Here is a 16,584-nt window from a genome sequence, read left to right on the forward strand (position 1 = left end):
GGGAATGAACCTTTCCGTCTTAGTGGATCTATTTGCAATTGAAGTAAAAAGGGGCCCCTTCTCACTCTTTCCTTGTTGCTGTAACTAAGGCTTTCACGCTGGTTCCAGCTCAGCTCCAATTCCCTTTGAGAGCATGCCTTGGATTGCATTAACATTTGCTTTGACGTTTGACAAAAGCCTTGTTTAAACAAGTTAGATGTGCATCAGGCTAATAAATATAAAAAAACCCATCAGATTATTCCTGCTGTGTTGTTCTTTGGAGAGCAGTGTCTCATTTGTGTATTTTCCACTAATCATCTCCAAATCTTGCATGGGTGATAGCAAGTTAGGGAAAGTGGACTTAGTATTACATATGGTATAGTCAGGGAAAAAAAGGCTCTGTTTTGACAACCAGCATAGCAATTGGGAGACATGACTTGAGTTCTAAAAAATGTTTTCAGAAATGTGTTGCATAAACAAGTCATAATTTCCCTTGTGGAGAGGGGAAATGTTTTTCTAGATGTACTTCTGTACAAACATGCTGGACCCATTTTCTCTAGCTGTGACTGAAAGAACCGAAAAAGTAAATGAGTGATGGTGTGATGATGCCAGAGCACAGATTTTGGTTGACGAGCAAGAAAGTGGGGCCAGAAGTCAATTTTGAAGCGATTGAGCTTTGATGCTGTGTGGTTTTGCATCTGGGTGCTGTGACTGCACCAGATGGCACAGGGCAGTGGAAGAATAGAGCATCTTTGATGGCACCGTTGCTAGTTTGACAGTCTGACCTAGCACAGCTTGCTTGCAGGTTACTCCGGAGGCCAGAGCCTTTAGGCATGTAGAAGAGTGTTGGTTTGGAAGCTGAGTTACTGCATCCCACCCATTTCACCATACTGACTTCATCGTGGCTGCCTGGGTGTGACAGGGGTAGAATTTGCCTCTGTCCACATTAATCACCCTTCCAGCATGTAACCACCGAGCTGAGAAACTGAGAATAAGCCCTATAGATGGATGGATAAATGACGTGTTGGGAAAGGTCAGGCTTGGCTTTTATGAGGGAAACTGTGCCTCACATTTACTGGAGTACTTTGGGGGAGAGTAAGGGAAATATGTTTATTTTGGTGGCTGAAATAATTGCTCTTGCTAGAGACTTGAACCAAGTGGCCACTAGATAAGAAGGAGGGTCCTCTTGTGTTTAGAGCTTTTTAAAAATCAGGAAATAATTTATGGGAATAAATAGTTGATTTTTCCCAGCAGCAAGTCTTGGAGGGAATCTGTTCTGCAGCTTGTTCTTGTTAAGATACTGATAAATGCCCTGGGAGAGGGGATGAAATAGGGTGACAATTTACTGTTCATTCAAGATAGACAAAGAACAGGGGCTGACTGTGCAGAGTTGCAGAAAAATCTTGTGATGATAAACAGTTAAGGTACTGGCAGGTAAAATGGAGTGTGGGTGTGTGCAAGGAGCCACACAGGGAGGGGACAGTCCCAGCTCATGTATCACAGCTGGGAATGAGCCATTGAGTCTCAGTAGAGAGTGCAGAATCTGCCAGAACTTCATGGAAATGTCAAAGGAAGTGCTCAGAGGCTCTGAAAGCAGAGAGTGCTAAGGACAGAAAGCAGAGCAAGTTGTCATGCCTCTACAAAAAGGGTGTAGTGAACCCATCACTGGAGGCTTTGGGGGGTGCTTGTGGTCCCCACATCTGGAAATAAGTACAGGAGAACGAAGAGGTGTATTGGAAAGTGAGTTTGGTCCATGCAAGAGCCAATCCAGCTAAGCAGAATGGTGCAGCCTGGAAAGGGGAAGGCAAGAAGGATCATTGTGGGAGAGGAGGGAGGTAAAAATGGAATTGTTCTTGATTGTTCTGTCTTACACAAGAATTAAGAAGCGTCTTGTGAAGCTGCTAAGAGGCAGCTTAAAAAAACACCCAATAATTTTTTCTTTTGTTATAATTCAAAAGACTATGGAGTTGTGGGTCCCTGTAGAACATAGGGAGTGTCGGTCCTTAGCAGGGATGCATGGCTAGTAACTGAGGGATAAATCCGTGAAGGGCTGCATTTATGCAGAGGCTGCTTAAAGATGAGCTGCGTGTTGAGTTCAGCTGGGGGAGAGCAAGGTTAAGGTATGTGGGACCCCCCTGTCCATTCCCTTCTGCTGCTGAACTGTGCCAGAGTGGGAAGGCAATGAATTATTAGTCTGGGTTTTGGTGTTTGTTGTTATTCAGAGCTTTATTTTTGGCTCTGTCTTCTTATGTATGCATGACTAGATAGTCCCTTTAGCTCCTTCCTCCTGTGCCTTTTGGTTGTTTTCCTCAGGGTCTCTGTGGTTTTGCTCATCTGCTGCTTTGTCCTTCACATTCTGCTGCTTAGGTTTTGGTGCTGCTCAGCTGTTGCCCCAGCATAACCTCTTCTGTGAAATCCCAGCGGTGGAAGTTCTGAGCATGCTGACCTATTCACTGCATACTTGGTTTTCATTGAGTACTGCTGCTGGTTTACCTCTACATTAACTGTTTTCTTCTCTACCAAGTAGTCACCAAGTTGTTCTTCTTTATTTTTTGCTTTTTGAGTTAACAGCTGCTCTTATCTCTCTGAAAAGCTAAAAGTCTTTTCAGCCTGCCAAGCAATGCATCTCGGTAATCTTTTTGCATCTCTTTTGTGACCTTCTATTTGGCAAGACAGAAAGAAGAAGCTTTTTCTGTATTAATTTAGACTCCTGCTCTTCTTTTCCCCCACTTCATCTTTTTTTTAATTTGTATTTTGACATTTATTCTTTTACCAACTGTATAAGCTCTTCTTCTTCATTGCTGATACATTGTAGGAAGGCTCCAGCTGATGTAATCATAGAAACAATTTCACCCAAGGGTGTTTTATTCCCCTCCTCTGAATCTCTGGGTTTGCTCAGTGCACCTGCAGGGTGGGGGGATGAATGGGGTGGCAAGGGAAGGGGGATGGATGGTGTGGCACAGCCAGCTTGGTGGAGGTTGACTGGTTTGTATGAATCCTCTTTGGCAGGGATGCTTTTTCTGTTGTGCTTACGCAGGATATTTCATTTAGAAACATTTAAAAAAAAATATAACACTTAGAAAATACTAGTTACACTTAAAAAACCAAATCCAAAACAAACTGTTAAAGTGCCCTTAGTTTCCAAGTGATCATTTTTTCCCGGTTTTACTTGGGCAGGGAACAGCTTTCCTACAGCCATGCTTTCATTTTCTCTTTGTCTGCTTTTTATATTCCTGTCATGTTGTTGTCATCATGGCCCTGGTGTGAAAGGGGCTGGCCAGGACCACGGTTCCTCAGTGTCTCATTTCTCCAAGGGCTGCCACTGCTGCTGAGTGTTAGGGATCATGCATTTTATTGGAATGAAGTTGTAATCCTGATAATCCTTGCTCAGGATGCCCCTCTTTGCAGTGCGCTTCTGCACTTGGTGGAATTGCCTCAAGAGAAAACAGTGGGTTTGTTTGTGGGATTTTAATTTGTCTTTAACTGCTCATCAGCTCCAGAGCCTCATCCGCTGTGAAAATACAGGGAATATGAAGTTTTTCTTGTTGATTATGTCATCTGTTCAGGCTGTAAGCTGTTTACAAGGGAAAGTATCTTCCCTGGTTTTGGTTTGGTTTGTGGGTTTTGTTTTGTTTTCAGGTGTGGGGGGGTCATAGTGGCTACTCTTGGTTGGAGCTATGTTATGATTAAGGGCAAAACAATGATTTTGTTGATGTTAGGTGTAGAACTTCAACATGAAATTGTGGTTTTTTTGGGAATTTTTTGGGAGACATCATCCATCATGTCAACCCTGTTGAAGGAAGCATGGGACTTCTCCCAACTGTGGGAGCTATGGAGAAAGTATCTTTGAAACCACCTGAAAGCTGTTTGCTCAACACGGTTAAGCGCAGCTGCAGCTGTCTGGAGAATATTAGCAGCAACCAGGTACTTTTCAGTTTCAACACTTAAAAAATTCCAGGGCAATTCCAAATTTCCAAAATTCCAAGTGGTGTGGTGACAGGGAGGTGGTCTGAAATTCCCAAGCCCAAAAGTGTGTTTCAGGAGAGGCTGGTTGGCTGTGAAGGTCGCACAGCTCTCTCCCTCACCAGTCCTCGTGTTTCCATGGCAGCACAAAGGAGAATGCTGTTGCAGCTGCCAGTTGCTATTGGAAAATAGGTTTTAGATTTGACCTAAATTTCTATTTAATATAGTTCTCAGTAGCAGGGCATGGTTTTCCAGATGTCAGATGCACGTGTGGGTCTAATGAGTTTTGGCTGAGGTGCCTTATGCCTTAAAGAAGCTGAGCTAGGGCAGTTTTCTCTCTTCTAATTAGCAAGTAGGTATTGCCAGTTATAAATCTGACTGATACCAAGTATTTATGTTGGAACTGTAAGAGCTCTGCAGATTTCATCCTTTCAGACAATACTGGGAGGAATGGAGGAGCCTTTAAAACTGACAGCTGGCAGTCTTGTTTTAGGATTGTGCTTGAGTTGCATTGTGGCAATTTTCATGCCTTCTTCTCCAGTGTGTGTATTAATCCTGTTAACAAAGTGTAAATACAGAGTCGTGCGTGATGGGAAGTGACTTCCCGGTGCTTCCACCACAGCCTGGGGGTTAAATTGCCTAAGGAGAATATATAACACTTCTGCAATTTGTTGAAAATGGGATTGTTTGGTGTCAGATAGTTACAGCAGTGATTCCTATGTGGTGTAAGGAGAAAGCCACATAATCTAAGTTCTATCTGAGTAAGTGAATGGGGAGGAAAAAAACCTTAACTTTACCTGATGGTGATATGGATGGTTTTCTAAAACTTGTATTTGTTATTGCTTTGTAGTTATTGTTGATAAATATATACAGAATTGAAGGTATAAACAGAAGGGATCCAGATGAAAAGCAGACTGATTTAAAACCAAACAGGTATAAGATAAATGAGAAAAGTAATTATTAAAATTTTTTTTTTGGATTATGACACACTCTCCCAAACAATATTTTATGCAAAGTTTAAAAATAACCACGTCAGAATATTTTTCTGCTGTACTGTGTTGGAATTGAGTTGGTGCTTTGACTTGAAATGTTGGGAGCTGAGCTGGAGAGGATGTGTGCTGAGAGATTACCCCTCCTCTGAAAACATGCATGTTTTATTAGGAACACAGGTCTGAACCCAAAAGTTGTATGTTGCCCTCTTTGCTGAGAAAATTAGCACAGAAGCTTTGGGAAATACATTCTGAAAGTGCTCCTTTGATATGGCTCCAAGAGAGAGATCTGTGGTTTGATCTGCATTTTTGTGGGCAAGTGGGAACTTGTAGGAATATTTTCTGTACCTGATCATTTTCAGGTTTTTATTTCAAAGCAGGAAGTAACTCTGAATGTTGCTTGTAGTGCAGAAATTATCAGGTTGTGATGCAATTGTTGGTACTTGAACTTCATTAATGTGTTGTTGAGGGCTCCTGTTCTCACCAAAAAGAAAAGGATCTTTTGCTGAGAGTTTCCAGAGAAATCTCTTGACCTTTTTTTTTTTTTTTTTTTTTTTTTTTAAGCTTTTCCTTATTTAAAAGCCCAGCAAAGGGATTTTGGGATAGCCTGAGGGAAGCTCTTACTAAGAAGCTTTCCAAGAATCATGGAAGATATAAGTCTTTTCATGTCATACTGCAGAGATGTCGGCCTGCTCTTTGCTCATCCCATCAGACACAAAGAAATCTGTGAGCTCAGACTTCGGATTAAATTGCTAGTTAAGGGTGAGGTATTTTGGTGACAATAAAGGACATGACAAGGTTAGTGGAGTGAGGGCTGGTGGAATGACAGGATGATGCAGAGGCTCCTCTGCACATGATGGGCTGTGGGCTGCCCTGATATGGTACCCAGGCAGCTTAGGGTCTCCCAAAGTATTCACCAGCAGACACGCTTGGTTGGCTTGTGGGGATTTTTGAAGCAGGAGGGACCCAAAGGATGGTGTAGGTTCAGCCAGGACCAGTTAGAAGTATTTACCTTGCGGTGTGACTGGCTACGTTGCTGCTCCTACCCATGGCCTTAGATGGAGTTAATTTAGGTTAACAGAGGGACCTCCAGCATAAGAAATCAAGTATGGGATGAAACAGACTGCTCAGCACCTCAACCACCCTTTTCTGTGATTATTTCTATGATTGCTATGGAACTTCTCCAGTTTTCCTATGTAACTCCTCTGCTCTTCTGAGTTGTGAGTGGTTGGATTGACCTCCATCCTGTTGTCTCCGAGTAACACTGTTTTGCTAGTATTTATTTAGTTTTTTGTGATTGTTCCTGAGTTTGAAGAAAGAAAATTGTTTGTGGAGTGGGTTGTTTTTGGGTGGTTTTTTTTGGTATTTAAAAAGTTATTCTAAGCGGGGCTTTTATATACGGAGTGTTGAAACAGACCTTGTTGGAAGTCTGCTGTGCTGTGCCACACCCTTGCCAAGAAGGGTCATCAAATCTCAAGATTTCATTGGAACTTTGTGTTGGTGGGGAACCAAAATTGCAGGTACCCCTGATTCTTGGTGCTGGAATGAATAGATAAAGTTCCTCTGGCTGGAGCTGAGTTACTAAACTGACATTTTGAAAAAGCCAAGGACCTTGTTTTAGTTTTTGCTTTGGTGTAGTGATGTGTAAGTGGAACTGAGAGACTCTAAATGTAGTGGCAGAAATTTAAAAAAAGGGAAGAAAGAAGCATGACAAAAGGCTATTTTGTGGAAAAGTTAACTTGACAAAGACAACGCAACTTAAACTTATCTTCTTATGGCACGTTTTAAAAATAAATGACACCACGCATATTTGAAGCTTTTGATCATTGATGCAGAAGTTAAATTAACAGGACATGCAACTGTGATTAATTATTGACAAAGGCTATTCCTTTCATATGTATGGTCTGTAGTTAGATGTGAAGGTTGAGTTCACTTGAATTCCAAAGATGGAAAGTAATGCAAACAAGGCTCCAGTTGATCAGCTTCATACATGTGGTTCTATTTAATATGCAAATCTCTTCCAACATGTTTAGATCAACATGTGGTAGTGGGATTTTTGTTTCTTCAGCAGAGTGTGTTTGTGGACTCCCCACTCTGGGTTTTGCATGCTGCAGTTTGATGCATCCCATGTTTTATAGTCATGCTATAGCTACAAGTTAGGGGGCTTTTATTTTATTAAAAAAAAAAAAGCAAAAAAAAAAAAAAGCAAGCAAATCCCCAATCTTGTGTGTCATGTTCTGTCTGCAAGTATTTGGCCTTTTCACCTTAACTTCATGGGTCTTGGGATTAACTTGGAATAAATCATTCCTTTTAGAGACATTTGTACTAGAAGTAAATTGTTTAGCTGGGTACTTCAACATCCATCCAAATGATGGTACATTAGCCTCTTTTTGCTAGAAAAGCACTTGCTATTTCCTAACATATTTTTAACTGTCATTATTATTTGTAAACATTCCAATGTAAATTATGATGGGGAGGGAGGATCACCTCATAGATCTAATAAAAGTTTTGGGTTTTTTATTTTTAAAAGGGCAGTGGGAGACCTTCTATAGTTAAATTGCCAGTTGAAGTTAGTAGTGTTGTAAAAAACTTACTTTAAATTAGTTGGGTGGAGGTCAAGCTTTTTTAAAAATGGATATTTTTGCAATAAAATTGTATTTCAAAGATTCTTGAGTATTTTGCACACTCAAAATGTGTAGCAGTAACCAGGTACTTGACAAAAAGGAGAGAGCAGCTTTGTTGAGAAATCCATCACCTTCTCAGGTTAGTGTGGTTGGTTTTATTTTGCCCTGTAGCAAATCAGAATTTAAATGGTGTGTGTTTCCCATAGTGAGAGTACTTGATGTCTCACAGTTTGTTTTGGAAGGTCATTGGGTGGGTTCTTCTTGCCTTTCCAGGAAGGAAGAACCAAGCAGAGAAAGTAAGTCCATGTCCTCAGGCTTCTGTCTTTCTACTTCATCTTTTGGCCTCTTGGCTCCTTGGAAATTTACCTTTCATTGCTTCTTCTACCTAATTTATGCTTCTGAAATGTACAGATCTATGAAACATCCTTGTATTTTGCAGCCTTGGCTAGTTCTTCCTGCTGCTGGGACTTGCAGATGGAATAGCAACTTTGCTTTTTATCCAATTGTCCATCTTTTGCAGAGAGTGATGAAGGAAGGAATAATGCATGTACAGGTGTGGGGAAAGGCAAAGCAGGCATGTTCAAATCATGCTACACAAAACGTATCATCAGACTACACTAATGCATCGTTCTGGAATTAATTATGTCAGGAAAAAGTGTTTTGGTACACAACAGACTGCCCAGGGCAGTGGTGGAGTCTGCATCCCTGGAGGGATTTCAAAGCCATGTAGATGTGGTGCTGAGGGACATGGGTTAGTGGTGGCCTTGGCAGTGCTGGGATAATGGTTGGGCTTGATGGTCTGAAATGTCTTTTCCAACCAAAACAGTTGGATGATTCTATAAATGGTACTTGGGGTTATGAAGAGGAATGCAGGTACCTTTGGTCTGTTGTGCAGTTACATGTAATTAACACTTGAGCAAAACTGTTTCATGCAATCAGACTTAACGGGGGAAGTTGTTCTTGATCTGATAAGAAGAGTTTTTGTATGGTAGGGTGTGGGTTTTACTTTGCTAGATCTGCTGTAATCTTGCTGTGATACAGAGACTGTTGGTATAATTGGTGTAGTTATAGGCTAGCTAAGGAGTTCTGTTTAGAGAAGAAAAGAAAAAAGTGGTAATCTGAAGCGTCAGATTTATACGTGCCAATTTTTTGAGATCTTTGCCAGGGAGGGAGTAATGGCTAAATCATGCATTTGAAATAACTGTGAATCTTTGTTATGGTTCCAGAAGTGATGAACAAAAAGTAGGTTAAGTTATGGAACTGTCATTTGGGAAATCTCTACAATTTGCCCTGAAGTCATAGGTCTGTATGGACAGGAACTCTTTGGGTTTTTTTGCCTCTCTTTATGGTCAATTCTTTCATACCATGGTTGGGTTGAATTGCAATTTGTTCTTTTCCACTGCTTTAACAATAGTTCAAAGCAAAACCATGAGAACTGGTAGTTCACTGTAAGGACAAGTTAAAGAAGGATTTGCCTGCTGCTAAAGGCTATAGCAGATTTCTGGAGGTGGCATTTTGATCCCTGCTGTTTCAGTGCCCTGCAGGCTTTCCAGGGGCTGTCCTAGAAGCTCTGGGGCCTGGGATGGGACAGTCACAACCACAGCTGAAAGCTCAGCTGGAAGCAGGAGGGGAGCCCAAGGGCTCAGTTTGAGCACTTGTGTCCACACTATTGTGATCCAGTATTTTCCACTGCACACTGTAAAGGAAAGTCTTCCTTCCCAGAGGAAGGTAGGAAAACATCTAGACTGAATTGCAGTCCCTTTTGAGAGCCTTAGTCATAGAGCTTCTAGAACAGGTCTGATCCGTGCTGTTCCTGATTGAAATCTTGCTGCTGCTTTGTCTGCATCTCAAGTTCACTTTTGGCTTGGGATGCTGCAGAAAATTTCCTTGACTCCTCTGGCTTGAGACTTCAGTTTTGACATGTTCCTGGTTTCCTGGCTGTCTTCTGGCTGGAAGTATCTCAACCCTGGGTGAATCCTCGGTCCCCACCTGTGGAATAGAGGGACAGCTTTGTCTCGGGCAGTCACTGAACTTGAGTCATGCACAGCAACAATATATTCTTCTACAAGTGCTTCCTGATCTTTACCAAGTATCATCTACTGGTCAGTGCTGTAGTGGAAGGATGCTGCCATGGCTGTTACCTGTTAAATAAAATTAGAATGTTTAATGCTGAAGTGCTTCATTTGCTTTTCCCAAGCATATTTAGTAATCCTTGGGTTTCCTTCTGTGATAAGTGCTGATACAGTCATGGAGGGAAAAAGACTTGAAAGCAGTATTTGCTTTCTTAAACCTTTACTAGATAAACCAGAATTGACAAGCACTGAGTTGCAGGAAAATGATGTGTGCTGTGCCCTGGCCAGGCCTGGCTAGCACAGGAGGCTTGTACAGCCCCATCCAATGTAGACATAAACCTGGGACTTCAGGTTTTATCACACTAGAGTTCATGCAGGATCATGCAGGAAGAGTCTTATGACCATAATGTCTTCTCTTGCAGCTGGAATACTCAAAGGTCAACCCAAGTCTTCAGAACATCTAAGTCTTTGGTTTTGGTTTTCCTTCTCCTTCCACTCAGTGAGTGGGAGGCAGCTCAAACTGTAATACACCAAAATACTTATTTTTCCAGAGAGTGTTCATGTAAACACATGTGCTGCTAGTACACACAGGCTTCTTTGTAGCTGGAATGTAAAGTGATGTGATAAGTAAAGATAGAGAAGGCTTCCAAAGTCATGGCTAATGTGTCTTTTTAATATTGAGCAAAAGAAATACAGTTAGTGGGGAAGAGATGCACAGTCACCATACAAGTTTGCTTTGAGATTGTTTTGAGCCAGACAGTGGGAAAGCTTCCTTACAGCTGACAGTTTCTTCAGTTAGTGAGGATACCATCTGGGGTGTTAAATTGCTTCCAACTGTTTTATTCCCTGAATGAAAAGCTAAAGTGAAAGAGCCTTCTTCTCCATCCTGCCAGATCAGGGGTGAAGTGATGGCTTACAAAACCTTTGCTCACTTAGTGGCAGTGGTCAGGCCTGACTTTTTCACCTGTTGCTTCCTTTAACAATGGGATTTGGTTTAACACCAGGACCTCTGCAGTGCTGGTTAGATACTGTGGGTTTGCAGCTGCTCTGCTTGGTGGGAGCATTCTGCACCATTCATCTGGTTGGTGTGGGCTGGGAGAGGTGACATCAGGGTTTGGAGGAATGCTGCTTGTATTTGTGGTAGAAACATGCTTCTGTGTTTGCTTTCAGTTGAACAGACCTTTACAGAAGGAACAAAATGATAAATGTTATTAGAAGTAGAAAAATGGAGCCTTATTTTCCTTTTTCGTGTGTGTAGAATTGTCAGTGAGGTTGGACCCCCCTGCAGCTCTAACAACTTTCTTTCCATTACCAGCAACAATGAGCTTCACTCACCAGTTTCCAGAAATGAACTCCTTCCTGCCCCCAGTAGTTTTTATTTAATGTTACACTGACACTGGTAGTTGCCGTGTTGACCTTAAGTATGATGTATAGTAAAAAAAGCAAGGTTTTGGAACAGAGCAGTTTACTTGGGTGAAGCAGTTACTACTGACGGTGGCAGCCGCAGTTTTTGATATGATGAGCCATCCAAGGTTTTTCTTGTAGGTATTGTGGTGATGGGAAGCAGTTTAGCCATGTATGGGCTGGGAGAGTCTTTTCACAGCCCTGAAGGACTAGATTTAGTTTGAGCTTCTTAATGCCAGTGGAGATGATACAGCAAGACTTGCTGCAGAGTTAACCAATTCTGCAGAACATTCATTTCTGCTCTTCTGGAGCTTTTGTGTAGTTTATCCAAGCTGCTCGTGTTTTCATGTTGGGCTTGTCAGTCTTAGAAGACTGAGCATGACTTTTGGTCTCACATACCAAAAGCCTGAGCATGCAATTCTGCATGGCACATGGTTAAATGTTACTGTACTGATTTTGTGAATGTTGTCCACTTTTTACAGATGCCTTTGTAAATAGCCAGGAATGGACACTAAGCCGATCTGTGCCCGAACTGAAAGTGGTGAGTTTGTTTACTTCTGTCTCTGAAAATGTTAATGCACAGGTGAACATTTCTAAGCTTAATTAAATGGCTTTAAACCGGAAGAGGGGAGATTTAGGTGAGACATTAGGAGGAAATTCTTTGCTGCGAGGGTGGTGAGACCCTGGCCCAGGTTGCCCAGAGAAGCTGTGGCTGCCCCAGCCCTGGCAGTGTTCAAGGGCCAGCTGGATGGGGCTTGGAGCAACCTGGTCTGGTGGGAGGTGTCCCTGCCCATGGTGGGGGGTTGGAACTGGATGATCTTTAAGGTCCCTCCAACCCAAACTGGTCAGTGGTTCTATGAAATCTATTGTTGGGAGAAAAAATACAGGAAACTATTTTAAATAGTAAAGCATTTTTCTTCAACAAAACTGTCCTTAAGAAGTTTCTGTATCTTCTATTTTTATAATCATGCTTCAAAGTTCTATTTATGTTTTTGTAAATTTCAACTTGTTTGGCTGCATGAGCCAGCTTTGTTAGGCCAGCTGGGTGAGACCAACTAGTGCCTTTCTGGAGCAATGGTGGTATTCCTGTGTCCTGCTTATCCGGGTGTAAATTAAGACTCTGTTGGGCAGAATAAATAGGAGACCTTTTGGAACAAAATTATTTCACTTGTTCCAAAGAAATATGCAAAGCACAGTCAAGCTTCTGTGCTGGTGGATAGCTTTAAAATGCTGAATGCCATCAGTGTGTTACTCATTTTTACAAGCAGGCTTCAGTAGGATGTGGGCATAGAGGTCAGGATTATGTTTTTTACAGCATGCCCGGCACATGCAAATGGACGACTCACTGTTGCCCAAGTTGTCACCAAGAGAGCATTGTGTTGCATCCTTGTTATCTTAATTTTGTCATTTCTGAACTGGGTTAGGGTGGTATTTTTGTTCCATAACATGCTTGTCATGATTTCTTGCATTTCATAAATAAATAGCAATGACTCAGATTGTTTGTGTGTAAAATATGGGAGACAGGAGTATGACTGCTCTGAAAACACTGGCATATTTGTCATCCTGTAGAGTGTTATCCTTAAGTATGAATCCTGATTTAGAGAGTAATTGTATTAGATGACATTTTTTCAGTGTGAAGTTTCTTGCTCCTGGTTTTCAGTTGTTACTGGTGGGCAGAGAGTGGGAGCAGGAAGGCCAGGCACTGCACTGGACACTGGACAGATTCTGCTGGATTCCAGGATGGTGCACTGGTCCAAACACTCTTCAAAGGCTCTGCAAAGACAATAAACAGATGTGTGTCAGACCACTCAAGCTGTGGCTTCTTTTTTATTTGTGTGGGACTGCTGGTTGGTAACAGCTATGCCTGCCCTGGGTTTGTTGGTTTGTATTTCTTTTTATGTCTATTCTTGTTATTATTCTTGTTATTATTCTTGTTATTATTCTTGTTATTATTCTTGTTATTATTCTTGTTATTATTCTTGTTATTATTCTTGTTATTATTCTTGTTATTATTCTTGTTATTATTCTTGTTATTATTCCTATGAACTGTTCTCTGTCCCAGTTCTTTCCTGCTAACCTGAAAAAGTGGAGGGTGAAACTCCTTGTAGTATTAGGCCATCTTGGGATCTTCCCCACCTTTTCTGCCCTGCACGTCCCCAAGTCAGCTCATGTTTTTTTCCCGTTTGCTATCAGTTTTGAAATCTGTTCTGGGGTTTCTGATTTTTCCTTGGCCCTCCACTCTAGCCCACATTGTTTGTGACTCTCAAGGCCTGTGGTTTTGTAGGGGCTGGAGGGTGATGTGATTCTGCCTTGCATTTGCTGTCTGCTGGAGGTGCTGCTTTGCCTGAGCTGGTCTGGCACAGCATCCCTTGTAGCAGTGGTGTCCTTGTCTTCATTGAAAGTTGCTCTGGCTTGTAAAGAACAAGTAATTGTTTGCTCCCCCATCCCTGAAACTGTCATTGGCTTAGTTTAAGGTAACAGAACCGAGTCGGTTCAAGTAATTTTTGGTAAGGAGGCTAGTTTCTCACCAGTTAGGATTATGAAGAGGGAGTAAATAATGTGCATTAACATGTGACTTGTTCCTGCTGCAGACTTGTCCATTTGGCAAACTCAGGCAGATCAGCAAAGTTCATCTCTCCAGGGACCTTATGTTCTGAGCCTTTTGGTTGGGTTCAAGATAAACATGTAAGAACAGAGCAGCCTTAGGTTTGTTTAAAGGGCAAGATAAGTTCCCATCTCCTCCCACAAAACCCAAGGAAGCACAGTGTCCTCAGAGCTGTGTTCATGGGGAGATCTGGATAAGGAGATGGCAACTGAGCAAGAAAAAAGACTTTAGTGAAAACGTAGTGAAGGTATATTCTGCAAACCCTGCTGTCCCCTGGCCTGTGCAGAGCAGGGCAGGCAGCCAGGCCTGGACCTTGCTCACTGCATCTGTCAGTCTGGTGTTGGTTGATGGCCAGGCCCAAGGGACAGGACTTCAGTTGGCCAGCAGCATGTGGCTGTGGCTTGGCAGGGGTGGCCTGTTTGGTGCAGTGGGGGTCATGCCTGCAGGCCTCCTAACTCCCTCACGCCCCTTTTACAGCAAAAAAAAGGCTAATCTCTGAGTCTTTGCCATTTGAGCACCTCTGGGATGAAAGCTGCCTTGGTGTTGGGCTGCAGTTTGCTTCTTCTGCCTGGGTTGTTGGAAACCAACACTAGCTAAGCAGCCTGATGGAGACATCGTGTGTGCCTGGAGATGTTTTTCTTCTGTTTGGCCAGATGTTCCCAGTGCTGCAGATGTTTGGGCTTGGGCAGCTTGAGTTGTGAAGTGGGTACACTAAGGGGCTTCAACAAGTCCTAGCTGACCTGCCAAGACCTGTATGTGCACTTGAGTAGTGAGTCAACGCGAACCACGTGGTGGACAGCCTGCGGAGACATTTTCCAGCCTGAGAATTTAGTGATGATTTCTTGGTTTTTAGTAAAGAGGTGAGGAGTTTGCTCTGAGCTCCAGGCTTCTTCCCTCAAGCCTTTATCTTGGCTGGTGTTCCCCCTTAGCAGCAGTGGTGAGATGACTAAGGAACACTTCTAACTGAGCTTTTTGGCAGATACTTTCATCTCGGCATATTTTGGAGGGGTTTTATTGTGTGAGCTTTCCCCTCAAGTGCAGAGAAGCTGTTTCTGTGTTAAGATTTTGCTTTAATATATTGGGTTTTTTGGTGGGGGTGGATTAGAATTTGACTTTTTTCCTTTTTTTTTTTTTCCCCAGGGGATTGTGGGTAACCTAGCAAGTGGCAAATCAGCTCTTGTGCACCGCTATCTGACCGGCACGTATGTCCAGGAGGAGTCACCTGAAGGTATGTGCAAGTTTCACTGATTATTTCTTCCCCACAAACTACATCTGTATTAATTTTTAATCACGCAGAAATGAATCAGTAAAGAATCTGATTTGCTATTTCAGTGATCATGGAGATTTTTTCCTTCTCCAGACTGAGATAAATAGATACAATGAGTGCAACTGTGCTTTTCCACAACTACTTAGCACCCTTAAATACTTTGGCACCCATTATTTGTCCCTATGGGAAACTTCTCTTCCTGTGTTGAAAAAAGTTCACTGCTCTCCCTGGTGCTGCTGCTTCCTATTTGGCTGTTGAAAGTGACACAAGTGGCTTTCAACAAAGATACAAAACCTGTATCTACTAGTTTTCTGCAGAACTGGGCCCTTCGGTTTGTAGTGTTTGCAGGAAAAAAAACTTCACAAGCCTAAAATAAAGATCTAACTTGTTCCTTGCTTAATATATTAAATCTTTAGTCTTGAAGTTCTGGGTTTTTTTTCTAAATGTTCGTATGCCATAGAAAGCTAATTTATACCTGAAAGTGTTGTAGTGTTTAACATTAATCCAAGTTTGTAGCTTGAAATAAAAAATATCGTAGTTACTTTGTAGAGGTGTGTCTTGCACTAAATACTTTTTTGGTTTTTTATCTATTCTCCTTATGAACTTTTAAATCCAACTCTGAGACACTGAATTTCTGGTTCCTTCTTTTCCTTACTGGCTGTTCCATTCTTTGCAGATATGGATGCAGGTAACTATACATTGTCTTTATGGCAGCTCTTGTTTTGAAGAGTCAGACGGCAGTTTCTGTACTATAGCATTTTCCCCTCGTTTTGTGTATCATTTTGATTTGTTTCCTTTTGATTTCAAGTCTTTAGTACATCTCACTGTTTTTGTCTCTTGCTGTAGTTGTCTTTTCAGCAATAGTTTGTAGTAGCTTCATGCATCTCTGGTAACATTTGTTTCCAATTAACTCTTACCAAAGGAAGCTATTAAGCATCATATGTGGCACTTTAACAGTCTGGAAGTGTAGTTAAAATGGGAGAGGGGAAGGGAGGGATGGGTGAGGTTTTTTCTTGTGTAATTGCACTAATAGCTGAGTCTTGCAGTTTATAAGCTTGCCTGCAATGTTTTTGCTGCTTTGTAGCTAGCACTGATGTGGGGATAATGGAGCCTTGCAACAAAACCGCATGTAGAGCATGTTCATGCCTCTGGGTGCTGAAAGGGCCATGGACAGTTTCACTGAAGAACACAGCAAGTCTTCAGCAAAAATTAGTATCCCTAGAGATCTTTTTCTTCATTTCATGAGCAGAAAATATTTGGGTGGTTTTTTTCCTTGCAAGATTCAAATGTATTGATTGTTCACGGGTTTAATCGTGTTCTTCTCCTGAGCTATGAATATTTTAGATGGTGTTCCTTGAGAGCGTTGCCATCTGTCTCCTTTGTCTTCAAAGATTTTTATTTACACTGCTTGAGTGACGTTCCGACTGGTTTTCCTGCAAGGATTAGGTTACAAAAGCAGTGTCAGATCATGTCTTTGCACATAAGTGTAGCTGACAAGCCTTGCTAATGACACCATTCCGTTTCATTAGCAGTAGAAAAACAGGAATAATTAAGAGCTCTAATTCACCTTGTAAGGGATAGGGTCAAGATTTCTAATCAAGTTAGTATTGCAGGAAATTCAACCCATATGACTTGCACTCAGTAAACATCTGTAGTAGGGATTTGTTGGTGTTTTGTTTCT

The 16,584-nt window shown here is 41.9% G+C and overlaps 1 protein-coding gene across 9 annotated transcripts in view; it reads left to right on the forward strand.

The window, feature by feature from the left end:
• Positions 1-16,584, forward strand: part of AGAP1 (ArfGAP with GTPase domain, ankyrin repeat and PH domain 1) — a 337,725-nt gene that overhangs the window by 94,597 nt on the left and 226,544 nt on the right. For 5 of the 9 annotated variants that reach the window (XM_051623022.1, XM_051623024.1, XM_051623027.1 and 2 more), the window contains exons 2-4: positions 11,514-11,572; positions 14,777-14,864; positions 15,580-15,591. In XM_051623022.1, the coding sequence (XP_051478982.1) occupies positions 11,514-11,572; positions 14,777-14,864; positions 15,580-15,591 (159 nt within the window). Of the gene's footprint in view, positions 1-11,513; positions 11,573-14,776; positions 14,865-15,579; positions 15,592-16,584 lie in introns of those variants that run through there. The other 4 variants (XM_051623023.1, XM_051623025.1, XM_051623028.1 and 1 more) reach the window with 1 other exon arrangement.

This window comes from Apus apus, chromosome 6 (genome assembly GCF_020740795.1).
Source record: "Apus apus isolate bApuApu2 chromosome 6, bApuApu2.pri.cur, whole genome shotgun sequence".
NCBI lineage: Eukaryota > Metazoa > Chordata > Aves > Apodiformes > Apodidae > Apus > Apus apus.